The 21,070-nt window shown below is 36.4% G+C and overlaps 4 protein-coding genes across 10 annotated transcripts; 2 read left to right on the top strand and 2 right to left on the bottom strand.

Moving 5' to 3' along the window:
* The first annotated feature begins 369 nt into the window (after positions 1-369).
* LOC122414577 (centrosomal protein of 131 kDa) lies at positions 370-4,158 on the top strand. Of its 2 annotated transcripts, XM_043425984.1 has the most exons (9): positions 370-1,292; positions 1,388-1,527; positions 1,622-2,066; positions 2,140-2,357; positions 2,507-2,666; positions 2,751-3,007; positions 3,097-3,268; positions 3,439-3,602; positions 3,804-4,158. In XM_043425984.1, the coding sequence occupies exons 1-9, from the start codon at positions 765-767 to the stop codon at positions 3,940-3,942; spliced, it is 2,223 nt and encodes a 740-aa protein (XP_043281919.1). In that variant the 5' UTR covers positions 370-764; the 3' UTR covers positions 3,943-4,158. The 2 variants fall into 2 exon arrangements, with proteins under 2 accessions (XP_043281919.1, XP_043281918.1); XM_043425983.1 differs by having other exon boundaries at positions 2,507-3,007.
* 128up (GTP-binding protein 128up) lies at positions 4,094-6,501 on the bottom strand. Its single transcript, XM_043425985.1, has 8 exons — positions 6,232-6,501; positions 5,749-5,914; positions 5,531-5,661; positions 5,091-5,330; positions 4,821-4,989; positions 4,592-4,721; positions 4,350-4,472; positions 4,094-4,247 (listed from the first exon to the last, which is right to left on the bottom strand). The coding sequence occupies exons 1-8, from the start codon at positions 6,271-6,273 to the stop codon at positions 4,145-4,147; spliced, it is 1,104 nt and encodes a 367-aa protein (XP_043281920.1). The 5' UTR covers positions 6,274-6,501; the 3' UTR covers positions 4,094-4,144.
* Positions 6,502-6,660: 159 nt separating this feature from the next.
* Positions 6,661-19,085, top strand: LOC122414579 (contactin-3). 3 transcript variants are annotated; one of them, XM_043425988.1, is made up of 7 exons: positions 6,661-7,226; positions 9,307-9,591; positions 10,260-10,450; positions 10,652-10,781; positions 11,014-11,154; positions 11,269-11,300; positions 13,370-13,508. In XM_043425988.1, the coding sequence occupies exons 1-6, from the start codon at positions 7,184-7,186 to the stop codon at positions 11,283-11,285; spliced, it is 807 nt and encodes a 268-aa protein (XP_043281923.1). In that variant the 5' UTR covers positions 6,661-7,183; the 3' UTR covers positions 11,286-11,300; positions 13,370-13,508. The 3 variants fall into 3 exon arrangements, with proteins under 3 accessions (XP_043281923.1, XP_043281921.1, XP_043281922.1); XM_043425986.1 differs by lacking the exon at positions 11,269-11,300 and having other exon boundaries at positions 6,662-7,226; positions 13,370-19,085; XM_043425987.1 differs by lacking the exon at positions 11,269-11,300 and having other exon boundaries at positions 6,664-7,226; positions 13,375-13,533.
* On the bottom strand, positions 15,663-20,936 carry Rrp40 (exosome complex component Rrp40). Of its 4 annotated transcripts, none has more exons than XM_043425992.1 (4): positions 20,815-20,936; positions 20,519-20,672; positions 20,206-20,415; positions 15,663-20,038 (listed from the first exon to the last, which is right to left on the bottom strand). In XM_043425992.1, the coding sequence occupies exons 3-4, from the start codon at positions 20,394-20,396 to the stop codon at positions 19,519-19,521; spliced, it is 711 nt and encodes a 236-aa protein (XP_043281927.1). In that variant the 5' UTR covers positions 20,397-20,415; positions 20,519-20,672; positions 20,815-20,936; the 3' UTR covers positions 15,663-19,518. The 4 variants fall into 4 exon arrangements, with proteins under 4 accessions (XP_043281927.1, XP_043281924.1, XP_043281925.1 ...); XM_043425989.1 differs by having other exon boundaries at positions 20,549-20,672; XM_043425990.1 differs by having other exon boundaries at positions 20,549-20,672; positions 20,803-20,912.
* Positions 20,937-21,070: the final 134 nt, after the last annotated feature.

Raw genomic sequence — 21,070 nt, 5'->3', positions numbered from 1 at the left:
GCCGTCTGATGCGACAATTCGTTGCAACATTTTTTTTTGTCGCCATCTTCGATCCTCAGGAACAATTTAAATAAGTCAAATATGAAATTCTTTATTTCGTAGTTATACAAATTTCTCACGTTTTTCTTAGTTAAATCATTTTTCTACAAGTCTATTAAATTATTGATTAAAATCACAAAAAATGTATCTTAAGCGTTTTTTCGATTTATATCGAACACACAGAAGCACAACAATCGCCCGCGCCGGTTACGCACCCCTTCATCCCGCTAAACGAATGAAATTTCCGTAACAAGTCAGTCACGCCATCCCTACGCTCGCAACAGCACTATATATTTGACCGTCATGGTGCGCCGGTAATGAAAACTATTCCGCACGCAAAGGAAAATTCGAATTCAAAAATATGAAATTTTACGATTTTTTAACAAAAATTCCAATTTTCATTCAACGAACACATCTCCCACGTTATGCGTAAAGATTCCTATAGAGGAGAAGAAGCCGAAAAAAAAATTCTAGTTTTATAAAAAAAAGGCGGCAATAAGATTATCTTACTTTTTATTAACTCTATGAGAATGAGGATTCCTTAGGAACATTCGACTTGCAATAGACTTGAGTATTTTTTACCTGAAGCAAATTAGCAAAATATCTTTCGATGCAGCAGAAAAAATATTGAAAATGTGTCAATATAATGAAGTTTCTCAAACCAATTTTGAGTCGGCAATTGAGGTTACACTAGCAGTAATTATTTTTTCTTCGTACTGTTCGGTATGCGTTTCCATAGAAACGATGAACGATCAGTGGACGCTGGCAAGCATTTTTTCTTTTCTTTATACGCGCTCGTACACAATTACGAAACATTTTTATTCAAGTCAGTAGCCCAAAACCGAAAAAAAATGATAAACATCGTTCACCCTGCGGTTACCTCGAAGCCACCTTTGAAAGAGTTGTGCACGGGTGGAGACAAAAAAACCGTGGATAGAAAACCAACGCGACACCGTTACCGAAATGTGGATCCGAAGTGTTTTCCGACGGAAAAAAGTGTCGAAAAAATTACTACGCCGACTCGAGAATCACCTGAAGAAATAACACTAATCGATCGACGATCGGACAAAGCAATCCTGGCAATGAAAAATGATTGCAATGAAAATTTGATTGAGCCGGAATCTTCTTCTTTTCAACAACTTTGCAACATGATTAACGACTTGGAGACGAATATGGGGAAGGGAGAGCAGCAAGGACAATTTAATCCTTTACAAATCAATGTCAAAATCCCAATGCTGGGTTACTTCGATCAAGTAAATTATCAACATAATAACAAACAAAATCACCCATTATTTATTGATTTTCTGTTGACGCAAGGAAGACATTCAAATGATTTTTTATTTCTAAGGATCAACCCGAGAAGGACAGCTCAGCGAACATTGGAATTTCTAACGGTTCAACGTACGAGGATATAATGAACTTTCTAGCAACTCTTGAACAAGACACTGTACTTCCAGAATTCACAACTATCAAGGAACCCCCCAAAAGGTAGCCTGCAATTTAGTAGATTAAAAATGCATGAATAAACTTTCTTTAAACTCAATAAACAAAAGTATCTGCATTTCTGTTTGATCACAATGAGATTGGAAAAAAAAATTATACCCGAACATCCTGAGAGTCTGAAGGAAGATTTGGCCACTGCGCTTTTACAGCTGGAGGATCGAGAAGCGACTTTAGATTTGCTGAAGAAAGAGATGAGAAATGAGCGAAAATTGGCATGTGAAAAAATGGAGAAAGAGAAAAAAGAGCATTGCTCAGAGTTGCAGTTGATGAAATCAAAATATCAAGCTATCATCAAGAGGCATCAAAAGTTCATTGAACAGCTGATAGCAGAGAAAAAGGATTTAACAGAAAAATGTACCGCCCTGGCACAAAGGATCAAAGAAATCGAAGCCAAGCAACAGCGAGAATTAAAGTGTGCCCTCGATAGACACGCTCTCGAATTACAACGTGCCAAGGAGCTTTGTCTCGCGTCAGAAAAAATACGTCGGGAACGATGGTTAGAAGCGAAAACATCTAAGATTAAGGTGTAATTATTGTCGACTAATGTAGCTTTTTTGAAGAAGAAAGAAAGAGAGAATAACGATGCTGAATCTTTAGGAGATGACGGTGAAAGGTCTCGAACCTGAACTCAGAAGCATGGTGGAGCAGCATCAGCAGGAAATTCAAGATATTCGCAGTACCCACATGAAGGAACTTCAAGAAGTTGAACTGCGTACGATCAGAAGATCGAATCAACAGTTGGAACAATTGAGACTGGAGCTTACCGAGAGCCATGACAAAATAGCAGCGAATGAGAGGGAAGCTCTTCGGACAAGGTTGATGGATCGCTGCTTTTTTATTTGTCAGTTAAAACTACAATAATTTGTCATTCTACACTTCAGGGGACATCTATTAGTCTTATGGGAAAAATAAATATGAAAATGAAGATGAATTGTGAGAGTAATAGAGCAAATGTATTCGACAGGTTTCAGGAAAAATTCGACGAGCAAGAGGCTCTCCTTCAGGCCGAACAACGAAGATTTTTTGAAGAATTGCAACAGGAAAAAAGAAAATTTGCTGAGGAGCAAACAAGGAGAGACGAAGAACGAAATTTTGCAATAAAACAATCGTCCCTGCAGTTCGAGGTGACATTAAGGCCAAGTTTTCATTTTCATTATTTCCCTTGGATCGAATTGCGAAAATTTTCTAAAAGTGCATTGTTAAAACAGGAAAAAATGGCATGCCTCGTGAGACAAAATCAAATAGAAAAACGTACGCTTGAGGAATCGCTGCAATCGGAACGAGAAGCTTGGATCGAAAATTATCGTAGACAACAAAACAGCAAATTTGAAATCGCTCAAGCTAAAGTAATTGACGAGTGTAATCGAGAACGAGACAGACAAATCGAGATTGCTATAGCTCGGCTCGAGAAAGAAACCCGAGAGACTAAAACAAATTTACAGAAAAGCTGGGAGAATAAAATACGGTTTGTCAACTAAGTTTTTATCATTCGAGGTCCAATGATGTTAATCAAAATGAATCTTCGCACATAATCAACATTCGTATGCGATGTAGATGTATGAGAGAAAAATATGAATCGGAGCTGCAGGATGCAAATGAACGAGTGAAATATCTGGAGTCAAAAATGGTTTCGTATCAAGAAAAATTGGAAGAACTGGACAGACACGTTGCAAAAACGGAGGAAAGGTTGGGCCAATGTGTGTGCGAATTGAATGAATCGAGACAGGTAAATATTTGTTTTGATAAGAATAACTGTACTGTACTGTTGACACAGATTCGAAACGAGTGACATTTGAAGTTTAAAAAACCAATACTATCTTTATTTTTATGCTTGAAAATTCGTGTTACACTCGATCATTGATAAGGTGAATAATTGTGCACTATTACAATGCTCAGTCCGTCGATAAATTGACGTTGGAAAGAGACGAGGCAAAGAGGATAGCGCGGCATGAAATAGAATCGGAGAAACGGGAGCTTGAGGATAAAATAGCTTCTTTGTATCGTGAATTGACCCAAAATAATGCGAACAGAGAATCTGTAATGGCTCAGTTGTACAGCAGGTGATTTATACAGCTATTTTTATGAATTCTTTGTCTTGCAGATGTTTCGTTTTGACATTTTTTTTAATTATTTAGTAAAAAAAAAATTCAACTCCTACAATTTTTTAATTCGACGCGAACGTTGTTCAAATTACAAGTACGAAGATTTACAGGAACGATTGGAACTATGAATGAGGATTTATTCGTTTCTTATTCCCGCAGAATAAAATTGATCGTTACTCAGAAGGATTTGTCAATAAAGAATGTAACGAGAGAGGCAAACGATCTTAGGGAGAAGTGCGAGCATTTGGAAAAATTGTTGGACCAACAGCGCAAGGAATACGTGTTGAAATCGTTCTGAGAATCTTCTTGCCCCTGCGATCTCTCGTTCGAAAAACTCCTTCCAGCAACCAACGAATACCGAAAAATGTTTTATTTTTCAGTTTTTTTTGTTCTTCTACGATCTCGTCGAATTTCATGTCGATCGTAAAATTAGTGAATTTCGTAGCGTATAATTCTTGAAAGTTATTTATCTCTGTGTATATGTACTAAAAATAAATGAATCACACTTTTTTCACAACTTGTACAACATCCTCGTCAGACAAAACGTGATCTTTGCCGACTTTTTGCGGCTGATGCTTTACCGACGAGCCCCAAACTAGCGCGCTGTTATGAGAAAACAGTAAATAATGAGAGTAAATCACGATTCAGTGACTAGATGAAAATTTCAATGACATGGCTGCAGCAAAGCAATTGGTTTCAACTTACTATTTGAATTCCTTGGCAATTGAGCGATGGAGTTTGTTACAAAAATCTTCTACTGTTCGTCTCTCAGTATTCAGTACGACGGGTGAGTTATAATCAGGTAATTGTCCCTTCGGTTTCGTGTAACTGTCAAAATGTGGGAGAAAACGATAGAACAGGAAGTAAACAATTCCATAAGCATTTATGACGGAAATAGAGACAAATTTCTCTCTCACTTCAGGCTCAAACGAAAAAAATAAACATACATTCTCACGAGCTTCAGGTAGTCCCACATTTTTTCCAATAAATCATCGAAATTCCACTTGTGATGTGCAGAAATTGGTACGCAATGAGGTATTTTGTAAATAACGTCCAATTCCTCGATACTTATTTGATCTGTGGAAATGAGGAGATAAAATTAATGGATGGAAAAAACACCCTAATGGTTTCTCATGTTTTTTTAACATCTTTGCGAAACGAGTAGAAAATATGCACCTATTTTGTTAAGAAGATAAATGCAGGGCACGTAAACTCGATTGCCTTCAATAATGTCAATCAAATCATCTGATGATGCGTCGTAGCGTAAAGTTATGTCGGCATTGTGGATTTTGTATTCCGATAGAATCGATTTGACAGTGTCAAGATCAAGTTCAGACTGCGTGCACTAAAATGTGAACAAGTCCAATATTTAATTTTAGTTGTTTTTATCATATGCTCTTGCTACCAGAGCAGCCAAAATAACAATGGAAAACGTGGATATCTCACCATTGTTTGCAGATTTATACCGCCCTTGTCTTTTTTACGGAAATTGATGTTGGGTGGTTGCTTGTTCAGCCTCAGTCCGAAACCTTCCAATTCGTGTTCAATGAGTTTTTTGTGACCAAGCGGTTTTAACACATCCAGTACTATAAAAATCAGACTGCAAGTTCTTGCGACGGCTATTACTTGTCGACCTCTACCTTTACCATCTTTGGCACCCTCAATGATACCAGGCAGATCCAGCAACTGTGTTTGAAACATTTGGTTTACTCAATATTTTGGTTCAAACATTCAGAAAATTGAAAATTCTGAAGAGTTGGAAAATGACCAACATTCACAACTCTAACTGATTCCAAACACACAAGCAAATTAGTCTTATGTTGTAATAAATAAAAAACAGGAGGAGAGATATAACTTTGGCAAATTCACCGATAACGCCGCTTCACCTGTATCTTGGCGCCTTTGTACTTTATGCATCCAGGCACGGTTGTTAGGGTGGTGAATTCATATGCGGCAACCTCCGAATACACACCCGCTAGGGTACTAAGCAGAGTTGATTTTCCGACAGAAGGGAATCCTGTATTTTTGAAAGATATATTTTCAATCTTAATTAATGGGATGGTATGATCAAAGACTTTTTTCAAAAGTCGAAAGAGCCGCTCACCTACGAAGCCAATTCTAGCATCTCCAGTTTTGGCAACTTCGAAACCAGCTTCACCACCACCACCACCCCCTTTCGGAGTTATCAATTCCCGTCTAAGTTTGGCCAGTTTGGCCTTGAGCATGGCCAAATGGCCAGAAGTTGCCTTGTTTTTTTGAGTCCGGCCCATCTACCAAGAGAGATGAACATCATTAATGCAGTTCTTTTTTTTGCAATAAAACCCGATTTCCGTTAAAAAATCGAGTCATTGGTCGAGTGACCTGGGCTCACACCCGCTCGACATTCTTATGAATTTACAAGGTTTAACCGATCTAACGACGAGAATGAACAAAAGCCATAGTTGTTCAATGGCTGTTACAATTATCCCTAGTAACTTCAAAAACATGTTTCAGCGTCTAAAGTTTCGAGCCGAGGGAGAATCGCACATATCGTCCAAGAGATGCAATATTCCAGTCAACTTTAACTTATTCCAATAATATAGGTTACCTCGGACTCGATCGCCGCAATTTTCTCCAAAATCGTGCTCATCTTGAAGCTTTCTTATAATTTCCGTCTACAGAAAAATATACTCTTCAACTATTCGTTCATTAAATCGGCTTTACAAGTTTTACTCGATCACCGGCATTATTATTTTAACGCTAATATATCGCGAAATCAACACGTGCACGCGTGCACATACTACAAACACCACGTATGTCAGACCCCCCGAAGTTGCCGTTGCCGTTTCAGGCGTTTGGCGGCCGTTGTCGTCGTCGTCGTTGACGACGGCGGCCGCAGCAGCGGCGGCGGCGGCGGCGACTTTTTTATTAGGTGCATATTCGACAGTGGTAAGCGTGCTAATGGAAATATGTTTTTCTCCTCAAGTTGGTACTTCTTATTTCCATTCCGTATTCATTCCTGTGGGCGGAGGTCGGACGCCGCCGCCGAACCCCGACCGCCCCGAACAACGCGGCTGTCCGCCCGCGACGTGCGGTCTAGCCCGAAAGTGGTAAAATAATACGCTACACGACGACCACGACGACGAAGGAAGAGACAGGGGGTGAGGGAGAGAGAAGGATATTGAAAAAGGAGAAAAAACTTCGCGCGTGCGTTCATGTGCGCGATGAGTTTGACAGCGAAGCGAGCTTCGATCTGACATTTCGGAGAGTGCAACACTGAGAGAGCTCGTGAAATAATAAAAAGCTCTCCCGCACTAAGCGAATAAAAAGTGAAAGTATAATATCAAAGAATCTTTTGAATGGAACAAACACGATTTAACGTGGCATCAAAAGTTTTTTTTTCCTATTTTTTAATTTTCACACAAACAAATCGATAATTTCGTCCTCGCAAACAGTGTGTGACAGTGAAATGAACGTTTTTTAACTGAACTGTTTTTAAAATTCTATCAAAGTCGTATTGGCTTGAAAAATTGTGACGACAGAGAGACTAATATGGGAGAATGGTCGGACAAAACGGGGCTGTTCTGCTGCTGTTACTTGCAGGTACGCAATTTTTTGTTGTTTTTTTCCGCCTCAACAATCGTCCCTACATGTTGAGAGAATTCGCGTTTTGACCGCGTACGACTTCCTGCGCGTGGTATCGCATGCTTTCGACTAATAAAACCTTATTTGGAAGAGTTTCACAATCAGGGCTGATTTCACGACCGGCTAATAAGTTGGCTCTATTGACCTACAAATTCAAGGCTAAAATCATTGAAAAAAATCAACGAAAATATGTTGTAGAAAAAATTGAGGTCTCGTTTCGATCGGAATTAACATTCGCGGGGGCGTTGAATAACACACGGGAAGTAGATCGCGTGCATATTGGAGAGTCGCTTCGCCTCCTACATATGTATGTACGCGATGTAATACGTGCGAACAGGTACGGACGCATAGAATTGTCCAGTAAAAGATTAATTTATCGTCCAAGGACAAAGAATTTATCTAACGTTCCTCGATCCTCTAGATACGGAATTATATATAGATTAAAGCAACTGATTTTATGTTTTCCCAACTCTAACGGTCGATCTGGGCGAAATACAAACCGAGAAACATGTCCTCCGAATTTTCGGATTCAATCGTAAAAATCCGAAATTATCTTCACCGTTAATTATTCAAATCTTCATAATTTTTTTACAATATTCATGATATTTACTCTCATTCAATTCAACGCAATTGTTACGAGCATCGATTTTCTGTTATTAGCAGACTACGTGTTTGTTTTTTTTTCAGTTTTGTTACAATCACTCGGAAGTGAATAGTGGCGACATTTCAATACGAAATCATGTGCAATTTTGTTGCCATGCGTCACATTCGTGTTTCTCGAGAAGACGCGTGTATAATATACATTTGATGAAGCTTTCCTTAAATTTATACAGTTTCGTGTTATGATGGTTGTGCGTGTGTTGGGTCGTTTATATTTCGTTATGGCGTTGATATATTTTTTTCTGTCGATTGCTACACTGTTCATCCGCGTCGTTCCCAGCACCATTGTTATCGAATTTCGAATCAATTCCATCAAGATCGACTTTTATTAGGTTGAGTTTGACCCTGACACGCCGTAACCCGGGTTGGTAGCTCGGAATTCCGTAGCGGGCTTATCGAACGAGAATGAAAAATTTGGAATTTCGAGGAACAACGTCGTCGTTAGATTTTTAAAATTATTTTCTTCAAACCATAATCGAGTTTCTCTCCGAAAGTTTTAATTTTAAAACCAACCACTAGGATAGTTGTTAAAATGATCTGAAAACGTAATTGTTGATGGTATTTTTAACCATAAATTGACGTTGGAAAAACTAGTTTTTTCGGTGCTTTCATAATCTATGTACTAAAATATAAAGTCTGATATTGAAATTCAAGCAGGTGCTCTATGGATCCGTATGAAATTTTGAAAATCTTATTTATTTGAGAATTTTTCGAAATAATCTAACGGCCTCTGCGTTTTTTGCCGAACCGCCATTTTCTAAAAAAATTGTCATGCCATTGTATAAAAATTTTCTTCAACGTTTTTATGACTAAAAAAAAAATTATTAGATTATTTAAATAAAATGATTTATCAATCGTAACAATGTCAAAAATATTTTAGTCAGTAGAACCCGACGTTTCAGGATCCTTCCGTGGAAATTCGAGTTAAAAACCGTTGGAGGTAAAAATTAATTGAAATTCTGGTCGCCTCGCGAAATACGTTTCTATAATTGCCCGTTCTATTTTCAAATATAAAAGTACTCCGTGGCCAATGTCGATTCGAATCTTTTCAACATTTCCTTGTGCATATATGCGCATCGGAAGTATAGAACAAAGCCACGGAATTGATTCACCGATCGCTACGGTTGATGGAACACTGACCAATCTTCATCCCAACGTTTTTGCGTTTCATTTTATTATTGTTATTATTATATTTTTTTTTTCATGTAATTTCTGGATTGCTTCGATCATCCTTCCAGACAATAATTCGTTGTTCGTGTAGAATTTAAGATGACAAAAATAGATTTTCATAAAACGTGAACACTTTTTATACATTCATCGAAAATAAAGTCGTTTCGTTCGATTTATTGTGAGACCGGTCCATTGTTTTTCTTTGAAGGCTGGTGGAAAGCTCTGGCTCTCGTGCCACCGATTCACACCGTAGAGGTTGACATTGGACAAAATGTAACGGTCGCATGCGCCGATGAAGATTCCGTCGACGATGACAATGTTTCCAACGTAATGTGGAAAAGGGACGGTCAATTGAATGCCAAAAGATCAAACGTCTTCTCAAATCGTGCCCTCGAACTGGTCAACGTGAGTCTCGACGATGCTGGCAATTATTCGTGCATCGTCGACGACGATGCTGATACGATAAAAACGAGGATCAATATTGAGGTTAAAAGTGAGTTTTCATTTATCCTTGAAATATTTATCACCATTTTTCCAGTTTTTATATTCAACGATTTTTTTTATAACCGCTTGATCGAATCCGAAAAAAATCCAAAATAATAAATACTTTTTACCAACTTTGAGCAATATTTTATTCAGCAAACTAATTATCGTGAGACATTCACTTGAAATCACCATTTTTAAGCTCGTGCGAACAAAAATGTACAAAAAAAAATGAAGAAAAAATCCAAATGAAAACTTCTTGAATAGGAAAGAGTTTCCACTCGATAGAATTCTCAACTTACATTTAACACGACTGCACTTTCATCATTTCTGGAAGAAACGTCTAATAATTTTTGAAAAAAATTAGAACAATTTTTTGCAATGTACAATGCTTGTGAAAAAATATATTTACCACAATTTCAATAGTGCGTTATCAGAGAATGTATGGCTTTGTGAAAAATTACTATCTTCCCTTATTTTTGTCATCCATGAAATATAAAAATAATAATAACACATTTTTATAGATTCACGAATGTCCTGAAAGCTTGCGAAGAAAGAAAAAATATGGTATTTGTTGTTAAAAAAAGGACTCGAACAACCGAAAAACTGCAAAAAAAGATGTGCACAGAACGGAAAGTTGTCAAAACTTGAAATAAATTTATTGTTAATTTTTTCCAGGCCCACCACCAGCCCTGCACAATGTTTGGGTCAAACCATCAACTATTTTGGCAAATATACTGTGGCAAGTTAACGGTACAGGTGGATATCCAATAATAGATTTCACAGCTGAATATCGTTTGAAGCCAGCCGTGGGTCAGGAGCCTGAAGAATGGAAACCAATAATTCCAATGCACATACCTCCAAATTCTGTATGTTCTTCCATTCAATATTCACTCAATATTCTCATTATAAAATGTTTCAAATGTTTTTCAACCTTTTTTCCATTCCATTGAATAATTTATAGTGAATGAAATCACATTGATAAGTTTGCTGAATTCAAGTTAAAAATGTTGTTTGTGCAGGAATGAAATTGAGTGTATGGCGTACTAATAATTCGGTTAATTTTACAGAGACAAATCGATGTTTATCACTTGGAGCCGAACACAACGTACGAGTTTCGAGTATGGGCGACGAACAGGCTGGGCCGAGGCGAAATCGTCGAGGTCGAGGGTCGGACGCATTACACGATCGAAGAATTGGGTGAGTGGACGTGTTTGCTTCCACTCCCAGATTAATCTGATACCTTAACGCCCTAAAAACCTTTATCAGGGGGAAAAAATGTAAGATAAAACGCGAAATCGCTAGGAAAATTGACGAGTCTCGTCCACATGTGTGCTCTCAAAGAAAATGAATTTTTCTTGCAGGATTTAAAGTAACGTAATGGAAGCAAGAAAAGAGTTAAATAACAGAAAAAAGAAATAAATGTTTTCAGAACTAGCGAAACATCTGCTGGCCGGATTCGAAAATTTCGATCGTCGTATTTGGGTCGCCGCGGTAGGCATAGTTATGGGAACACTAATGGTCCTCGGTTTAGGTACATGCTACCTTCTCTATCGTGAGTGCAAGGCACCCTGTAAGCATAAACATTATAATTCTTCATACGACTGTCTTTTTGTCTTTTCCGACGTATCGACGCTTATCGCTTCTACTCTGTCTCTTTTTTCGATGCCCTTGGCTTGACGGACAGGCTTCGATCTACGATAAGAGCCACGAATTTTCGTACGTAACTAAAAATCGAACGAGAAGATAAATGAAGCAACGATAAAAGCCCGTTTTTCAAATCCTTGTTTCCCTCGTTTAGTTGCACGTAGTTTCACCCCGAACTAGAGCAACTTTACTGATCATCAATTGTCCTATTATTAGATTCTTAAACAACATTCGAAATTGGAAGAGTTTTGATCGCGAAATTAGCCAAGAAGCGAGGGCATCGCCAGCCACTCTCAACTTATCTATGGCCCTGATCTCTACAGCTTTCTTTCAAATTTCTCTGTATATGTACATGCAGATTTATTCATCGATACGGAATATCCCGGGTCGATTCGTCAATAATGTTAACTTTTTCAAAACCTTATTTCCAATTCATCGACCATTTTTCATCCCATATCATGAGCGATTCAGTTTTTCCGAATTCTGTCTATGCGATTAGAATCTCCATTAGTTCTTTATTGAATCGTTTTTTAAATCTATTCTTTTAATAATTTTTATCAATCAGTTATTTGATGTAACCCTGGTTATTCCGTAATTCATTCTTCGTGTATGTCGTATGGCACTCTATACCAAATCAACAGTTTTGATTTTTCATTCTTTATTCAGTTGATATTTCTTGTACTTTTTGAGTCTGTCAGAAGCAAATAACCATTTTTTTAACTTTTTTTAACTGATTTCCTGGTATTTTCTCCGAATATCAGGAGTTGCTTAGCAAATTGAACAAACCAGCAGCGTGAAGAGTTAAAGTCTTAGTTTTAAAAACGTACAGTCGTTCGAGTAAATTTTGGAATTATTGAAAAATGACTCCAGTCCGTTTTTTCCAAATTGCCCATTGACTCGGAGCCTCCTTCGACTATGTTCATAATGTTTTGTAAGAAACCTTTTTCCATTCGTTCAAAGAATCACAGAAAATAATCTCGGAATTCAATTTTTTCGTCATATCTTTGAAAGTTACAAATATTGAAAAAATGATTTAAAAATTTTCTTGAAAATAAAACTTTAATCATGGAAATTGAAAAAAATGTACGTGCTGCTTTTGATGAGGTTAAAAAAAGAAAGAAGGATCAACGGAATAAAAAATTCGATGAAAAGACAATGTCTGAGTTAGTCCGGAATTGTCCATACTATGTGCACAATACGTTTGTACAAATATCAATTTCGTATTCACTGATAAACTCGCAACGTAATTAAAAATTGAAGTATTCGACAAAAAAGTGCCCATTTTCTCTTCAGCCAACTATTTTTATTCATTCGACTCTCTGTTCTATCCATCACACTGATAAGCAACTGTTTTTCCGGCTGCAAGCGCTTTAAACCAGCAACTTTTTAATCCAATATAATTCTATATTAGTAATAACGAAGTTTTTTCATTCTCGTTCGTTCATGGTTGATTATACTGTTTAACAAATCACAAACTTTTCCAAAACTAACAATGCACTTGACTAGTGTCACGCTAATTGATACGGATCTAACTATTTTTAGTTCCTCGATTATCCTTGCCGACTTATGCACTTAGGTATTGTAATGTAAACAAAAGTATGTTAATACGAGAACGATTAAAGAAGTTATGAAAATTAACAAGGGGCTCAATCCTCGTGGCCTCGAGGAGATTTACTCGACGATCGAACTTGCAATCATGTGCGCTCAGGATGGATGTAAAAAGGCAAAAACAATTTTTCGACTGAAATGACAGTAAAAGAGTGCAAGTAACGAGAGAATATCGTAGAAGCTTCTGAGCCAACTGCCAAAGAGTAAATCTCCTCGATGGGAGAGGAAAAAAGTTTCCTAAACGAACGAAAAATAAATAAAATAAAACACACAGAGTGATAATTGCGGAATGAATCGATAGTGTGCAACTTTTGATACTAGAGATTGAGCATATATTAGAAGAAATAAAAATGGTTTTGCGGCATAGAAAATGAGCAACGAAATAGAGATTAGAACATAGAAAAGTATTGAAGAGAATGAAGGGGAGAGAGGGAGAGAGAGAGAAAAAGGTCGGTGAAGGGAGAGGGTAGAAGCTCCAGATGGAAGCGTGCCCCGGACTAATGAAAATTAATCTCCGCTCCAAAATTTTGCAGCGCAGCTGGAGGAGCAGGAAGTGATTGAGCTCGTGCCGAACATTATTCTCAATCCTGGATTTTTCGACGAGAGAACAGAGCGCATACCTCAGGACGAGAATTTCAACAATCAGACGACGACGAGGTTGAACAATAACACGGTCGTACAACCACGACGACTCTAGCTCGATACTTGATCGTTTTTTTTCTTACTTTTTATCGCGTATTTGACGACAAAAAAAACGAAAGAAAAAACATAAAAAAAAATATACAGCCGAGGAAAAATTTTGCGTAGCACGAACGATTTTTATCCATTTGACATGGAAAATCGATATTTTCCGCTCACGCTCGGTCAGTATTTTGAAATGTAAACGAATAATGTTACTATCGTTTTTTAATGCCCCGCGCAGTCTCGCGTTGTAAAAAAAATACTGAGAAACGCGTTATTGCTCGCCCCCCCTCCTAAAACAAACGTACACGTAAATGCAAATACGATACAAAGCAAAGTGTTCAAAGATTAGAATACAAAAGATGTAGCTTGAAAAAAAAAACGAGACTCGAGTAGATCAAGAAAGAAACACACATTGCAGATTAAATTGCCCACGAAGGCTCGAAAGAAAGTAGATTTTCGTACTTTTACGTTGTTATCCCTCTCTCAGTCATCGGGACTGTTGAGATGCAGCTTTTTGTTGACACGTTTATTTGTAATCCTCCAAGACTGCAATTTTGTACAGGCGCTTTCTCGAATTTTTTGTATTTTTTTTTTTTTTTATTGTTCCTTGTTATTTATTGAATTCGAGATACGCGTCAATAGTGTCGAGCACGAGAGAAACATTTTTCGTCCTCTCGGGACAAGGCTTTCGATATTTCTGAGAGCGAATGAGGATCATGTCATTATTTTTTTTTCCCCCTTTATTGAACCGCGTCGAAGTAACGTCTCTTGACGTTTTACTGCCCCGAGATCGCGAGTCATCTTGGAATCAACGAAGAGACGCAAACATTTATTCAAGCATTGGCCTCAAACGAGAAATGCATTTTTTCTCTTTTTTCTACTTGAAATAATAATGAAAAAAAAAGAAACGAAAACAAAAATAAAAGAATTAAATAAAATAGACTCGCTGAGTCGTCGTTGTAATCGTTGTCGCTGATTGACCGTGACTTTTTTATACGGAAAAACGTGGTTTTATCGTTGATACATTTAAAAAAGGAAACGAGTTGAAATTCTCGAACCTGAAATGCGCTTTTTACAATTATAATCGAATCGGTGGTGCACGAGAAACATTGTGGAAATGATTGAAAAGGAAAAAAAGAAGGAACAAATAATAATTATAAATAATAGTAATGTTAACGCTTTTGCACAACCTTCGAACGAATATTAATATTACCGAGCGCAAATGCGCAAAAAACTCACGCTCATCTTTCATCCCATAAAGATAGAATCAAAAATTGGCTTTCGAATCGAACGTGAAAATAAGGAAAAAGAAAGAGGGAAACGGAAATGGCGCGTTGAGGGGGAAATAAAAGTGGATCGCGACTGAAATTTTGCTATTTGTGGCTTTTTGCACAATAATCAATGGAAATTCTGAACGATCGCATATCATAATGAGCTCAGAATGTCTTGAGATAAAATTTCGTAATGATTGTGTAAAGGATCACAATTTATATCGATGTGATAAGACGAGAGAGAGAAAATACGAGAGAAAGGAATTAATCTGTATAAGTTTGACGTTTGAGAAAGCCGAAATCGAGCAAATGGCATTTCAAATTCGTCATTTTTTCGAAATTTTAATATCTAAAAAATTTACATTCAGAATTCAGAGTGAAAGATTTTTGTTTTCGACTTGTATTGAAGTAAAAATTGAGAAACTCGAGAAAATTTGCAATTTCGTCGAGTTGACAGAAGAAGGAACATGAGAGAGAAGAGCGCGAAATGAATTCGAGAATATGACGATAAAATCGGCAGTTTGATGCACGCAGGTTGTAAAAATAAAATTGGTTGTGCGTTGTGCGTTGTTACGTAGAAGCTATTAAAAAATTCGACGAATCCAATCGTTCGTCGAGTCTCGCGTCGTTTTTACCAACACGATGAACGATACGAGACTAAAAAAAAAATGAATCGAACGGTATACAAGAGTCGAGAAAAGCTTCGTACTATGCACTCTGTGTTGTGAATGGTATAACTGTAATAATGATAATAATATTAATGAGGATAAACGTACGTAAGGACGCTCGCTATCAGTAAAGAAACACAGTAATAAGATTGAAGAGGGAGGAAAAGAAATGGGAAAAAAACAACAGCAACATGATAATAATATATAAACATAAAAGTACATATATTTATATAGCCGAGGCATCGTAATATTTTAGCTCATAAGCAAAGACAATTTTTTATAATATTATAAATCGGTGATTCAAATGCTGAAAAGACGTTTTTAGAAAAACAAAACGTCACAATATTTATCTAATTAACTGTATCACCGTGAACGAACAAAAGTCACAAGCGTTATATTCACAGTCATTTATATCGATCATCCTACGATACGAGTTAAGCTTTTAAACATAACGAAGAAAAAAAATAACTTGAGAAAAAATAAGAAAAAAGAAACGAAGAAGAACATTTAGGACTTTTGGAGTATCATTCGATAGTGATTAATCAATCGATCGCTCTCTATCAATACATACACTTATTATTATTTTTTTCTTCTCGCCTTTCTATCGTTTCTATTTTTTCTTATCATCAAGCTCATTCGATTGTTTAACTTGATTCTGTTGGTATTTTCGTTCCCTTTCGTCTCCGAGGCGAAGAAAATCGCGGGCGGAAACACTCCCGAACGTAACGAAAGTTTCGAGAATAAATAGATAGATCCACTGTGTATAGTTTCGTGAGATAAAGAGCTTGTACACACTCGTAGATGAAATTATTCTTGTAAACCAAGTGGATGGATCTTAGATTTATAAAAAAAAAAAGAAGAAGATGAAAAAAGTAACAAAGTGAGAAGTTTAAGAAGCTTTCGATACCGAGTAGATTTCTCGTTACGTAAAAACATAGTTGAACTCATTCCTGCCATAAAGCTTCCACATTTTCGCGCCAAAACAAATCGATGAGAGACAGTACATAGTATTTTTCTTTCCCCAACACCGTACAGCTTTTGCCTCCGAGTTACGAATCCCCCCCAGTATTTTTTAGCTTTAATCTATCATAAGCGTAAGAGGAAAACAAACATACAAAGTTACCATTAACTTTACCGGAAGAAGTAATATTAATGTAGTCAAATACAATACTTTTAGCTGCTTCCGTAGATCGAAATACTTGTGCGCTTTGAAAACTCATTATTCTTTCTTGGTTAAAGGACGAATTCATTGTCGATGTGACGTTAATCGTCAAATTAATAGAGTATTTTCGTGTGGACAAAAAAAAATCTTTCAGTACACAGTTTGTTCAATTCGAGATGCTTTGCTTTGACAATTGATCATTGACATTGATTTTGGGAATATGGAAGATGGTATTTTGAGATATTTTTTTTTCGTTTCTTCATTCCGTTTAGCACAATTTGCTTTTTCGTCCATGTTATTTTTTATTGTACTTTTAAACCTGTTGCTTCGTTTTATTTGATTATTATTGTACGATTAATGTGTTGTTACAATGATTGATATTATTGTTCGTAAACTCGATGGCGTAAGATTCAATATAGACATTATAAAAGGAAACTGCGATAGAGAATCTCGTCGTAGATGTTTTGTCGAATTGTAATTGAAGAAAGGAGAAAAAAATATGGAAAAAAGAAACCACGCACGCTTATCAACCGTAATTGTACTATTCTACTGTACAACTATATTTAGTGTACGTTTCATTGTAAACAAAAGAATCACGTGTGAATTACTAAGGACATTAATTGCCTTCGAGGATGAATATAAACTATACATACTATATTTTATTTACAGAATATTAAAATGAAAAAGAAAAAAAGGAAAGCGAGAAAAGATAAATGAAAACGAGGTTAAATGATGAAATTATTTATGAGGTTTAAGTTTTTCCTTACATTTTTGCAATGTTGCATTGAATTCTGACAATTCGAGAGAGGACCATTGAAGCGAGATCGCGGGTGTCATTGAGTCATATTCTTTTACAGAGTTGTCTCTCATACTGGTTAAGAATAAATGATGAAGGGGGAAACCGACGAAAAATTGAATAAATGGTACGGAACGAGTTGAATAGCGAATAGCCTCTTATTCATTCAGGTCTTCATTGTGTCGAATCCGATATGTGAGAAATAGAAAATAATGTACGTCACAAAAAATACACATTTCGTCGTCAAGTACAAAATAATGAGGATACGAAAGAACAAACATAATAAAACAAAAGAAAACAAAAATAATAACGTAAATGAATGGAGGGATTTAAGCACAGATTAGATGAAAATACCAAAGAAATATCGAGTCTTCTTTAATATCATCGAAAAATCGCAGAAAATGTATCGCTGGATAGTATTCTCGTTGCTTGTACTAGTCATTGTGCAAAATCATCAGAAAAATGAAGTAACGAGTTATCACGTGATAGAAGAAAATTGAATGAAAAAATAATGAAAATACGTCATAGACACATATCAGAATAAAATTTGTCGAAGATTTAAAAAATGAATAAAAGAGATTAAACTCATTGATTACCTGCGGGACGCACGCATTTTATTTTCGTAAGGCTCAAATATATTTTCATTAAAAATATTTTGATTTGTGTTGGAATGTACGAAAAGATTATTTATAGCTGAATTTTGATTTCAAAGAGTAAAAATTAGTTTACATATTTCTCAGATGTCAGATTAAGAGCGAGCGCGTTCAGCATTCCAAAGCAAATTGGCCAGTTCATGAAAAAATATTACTAAATATGTGAAAAGATTTTTCGCTCGATCTTGATGACGTAAAGCCTCGTTTTTTAGTGATGGATTTTCAATGGATATTCGATAAAAACTTCCATCTGAAAAGCCACGAAATATCGTAATTTTTGGCTTCTAATACTCTCATTTCCATGAACTCTGGCTAAAACAGTATTCGAATGATAACGCGCAAATCTCGGGTTGTGAAGTAGTAGTTTTACGTGAGTTCGTAAACCAAAACTATAGGACACACATTTCCAATCGAATTTCAATGTATAACAAGCATTAAGAAAAACACTTTTATGTTTTAAATCGATGTGAAATTCTCGCTATAAGAGCAACTACTAGATATTTTTTCTCAATAGTTTGAGAATGAGATTTTCGAAAATCATTCATTTCAGTGAGAATGGAAAAAAATAACTCGTGAAAACGAAATAAATTTTGAGTGTGATTATCTTGTAAGGCTAACTACTGTTTTCATCATCGTATTCATAAAATAACATTGTAATAACAACAATGCCCACTGCATTTCAAGCGATGTATATATCTATACACACACAATGTATTATACGTGTTAAATTACGATATAAACTCATAGCTTTCCCATAGAAAGATTGTACCGAGTCGTCGCGTCCACCGTCATCGCTACCTTATTCATTTTATTTTCTCTTTATTATTTATTCACTTATCCAACTGTTTGTAAAACGAGACACTTGTAAAATCGCAACGCCACAATCACGAGTTAAACGTAAGGTGCAACATTAATCATTTATTGTGAAATACAAAAGGAAAAATAGGGAGGATGGGGACGAGATCCGACCGAGTTTATTACGAATTTTCGGTGCAATAAAGAAATAATAAATGCACAATTGATGCGTTATTCAAAAAAATGTAAACTTGCAGTTCCAAATGGGGAAGCGAATGTGATCTTTCGATAAAATTATAGAGCCTTCAAAGCTTTTTTATGATTTGTTTTGACTCGCAAATGTTCCCTTAAATTTATAGGATTAAAAGGATTGAAGAAAGACCATTTTGCTTCCTAATCCGTTTCGCTGTCTTTGGTTTGGAATCTGTATACATTCACTGTCTTCAAATAACTGTTTTTTGAAGGAGCTTGTACGAGGGTAAGAAATAATGTTACTCGAAGGCTAAATCTCGAAAACGTGTGTAAAAGAGTACTGACTTTTGGGATATTTGGATAAAAATACATCATAATGCATGATTTTTTTTTTTTAAAGTCATGAAATTTTTTTTATTAGAGTTAATAATGATGGTAAAAAAATATACCTAAGGAAGAATTCAACTGTTTTCCAGAACCATTTGTGAAATGTTTGAGCACAAAGACCTCATTTGATCGTACGGAGTAAATTCAGCGGCGAGCAAAGCATTGGCCAGAGCAACTGTCTCGTTTACAGTTTTAGCTCTTATCCAGACTTTGCCGTTCATTCCAATGGCGAGTTCATATGCTTGCTCCTTAGCAAATTCACTAAGGAACGGATTATCAGGATTGCGAATTTTTCTGACAAGGCTCAAGGAACAAGAGAGTAACAAACCCCCAGGATCCAAAACACCCAATTTCCCTTTTTTCCCATGACCATCTACGCATACCAATTCCGGTTCAGCATCTTTACTGGCCACTAATAATTTTGCAAATACAGCATCGCCTATTTGTACATCGGGACGATTCTTTTTGCTAGTTCCCTCAAAAGCAAGATACGAGAGTGAAGCTAGATCGCTTGAGCCGATGTCTACTTTATAAATGTCACCAGCTTTCTGTACAACAACCCCAACAACATCTTCTCCCCGAGTCGGAATATATCTGGAAATTGATTTTAAAAATTCAATGGAATGAAAAAAAAAATAAATTCTTATACAGGAAAATTATTTTTAAATAAATGGCAATCTTGCGAATGGCAAATGAACTTTCATTGAAAATACAACTTTTCAGTACATATAAATACACATGTTTGAATCGAAATTCCTAACCTCTTTTGATAGCTGTCGACGTAATAGATGGAAGGTTTTCGATGTTTCAAAACACCCGATTTACAAGCGAATATCGTTTCACCTTCTCTACGTAATCCTGGCCCAAGAACAATTTTCTCTTTCATTTTTCCAAGTGATTCGATCTTCACAGTGTCTCCAGGCATAACCACATCGTCAATGTTTACTTCCATTTTGGATATATGAGTTTCTCTGTAGATGATGAATATTTGATCTTTTATTAAATTCTCATTATTTCCTCATAATTTGAATTTTTTTCTAATCATCCAACGAACACTGTGGTTCTGATACATATGTATAATGACATAAATATGAATGAAAATACGTTTTTCCGGCTGATGTAAGATAACAAACAACTCTTCTCCCAGACAGCGTTAAAGTTCAACAATCGACAATTGGGATACTCATCGCAGAAAATTCACGTGCGACGCATGCACGGGTTGAATCAGCTGTGCAAAAACAGAACAACGATATACGGATAATTGAGTGAACGTATTAATTACGCGCCAAAACTCCATTGGTAAAAAAAATGGGATCTTTTTATATCGCATAAATATATATATATATGAATGATAATACATATATACACACGAAAAACCACTCTAGTGGTAACAGCAAATTGGTTCTCGTGATTCTCGTGAAGTCCGCAATATACTGTCGACGTTGTTGCGCGCGCTTGGCTAGCAGTAGCGGCGAACGAACAGCAAAGATGTTCGGCACTCTGTATAGTTCTATCCAATTTCGTATCTTCCATCTCTCTCCATCTCACTAAACGCTCATCTATTGCTATTGTATTCTTCTCATTCTACTCCTACTCTTCAGTTTCCTTCCCTCCGGTGCTTGTACG

The sequence above is a fragment of the Venturia canescens genome, chromosome 8 (genome assembly GCF_019457755.1).
Source record: "Venturia canescens isolate UGA chromosome 8, ASM1945775v1, whole genome shotgun sequence".
In the NCBI taxonomy this organism is placed as follows: Eukaryota; Metazoa; Arthropoda; class Insecta; order Hymenoptera; family Ichneumonidae; genus Venturia; species Venturia canescens.
The sequence above is the reverse complement of the archived record's forward strand: the minus strand, read 5'-3'. Positions and strand labels throughout refer to the sequence as shown.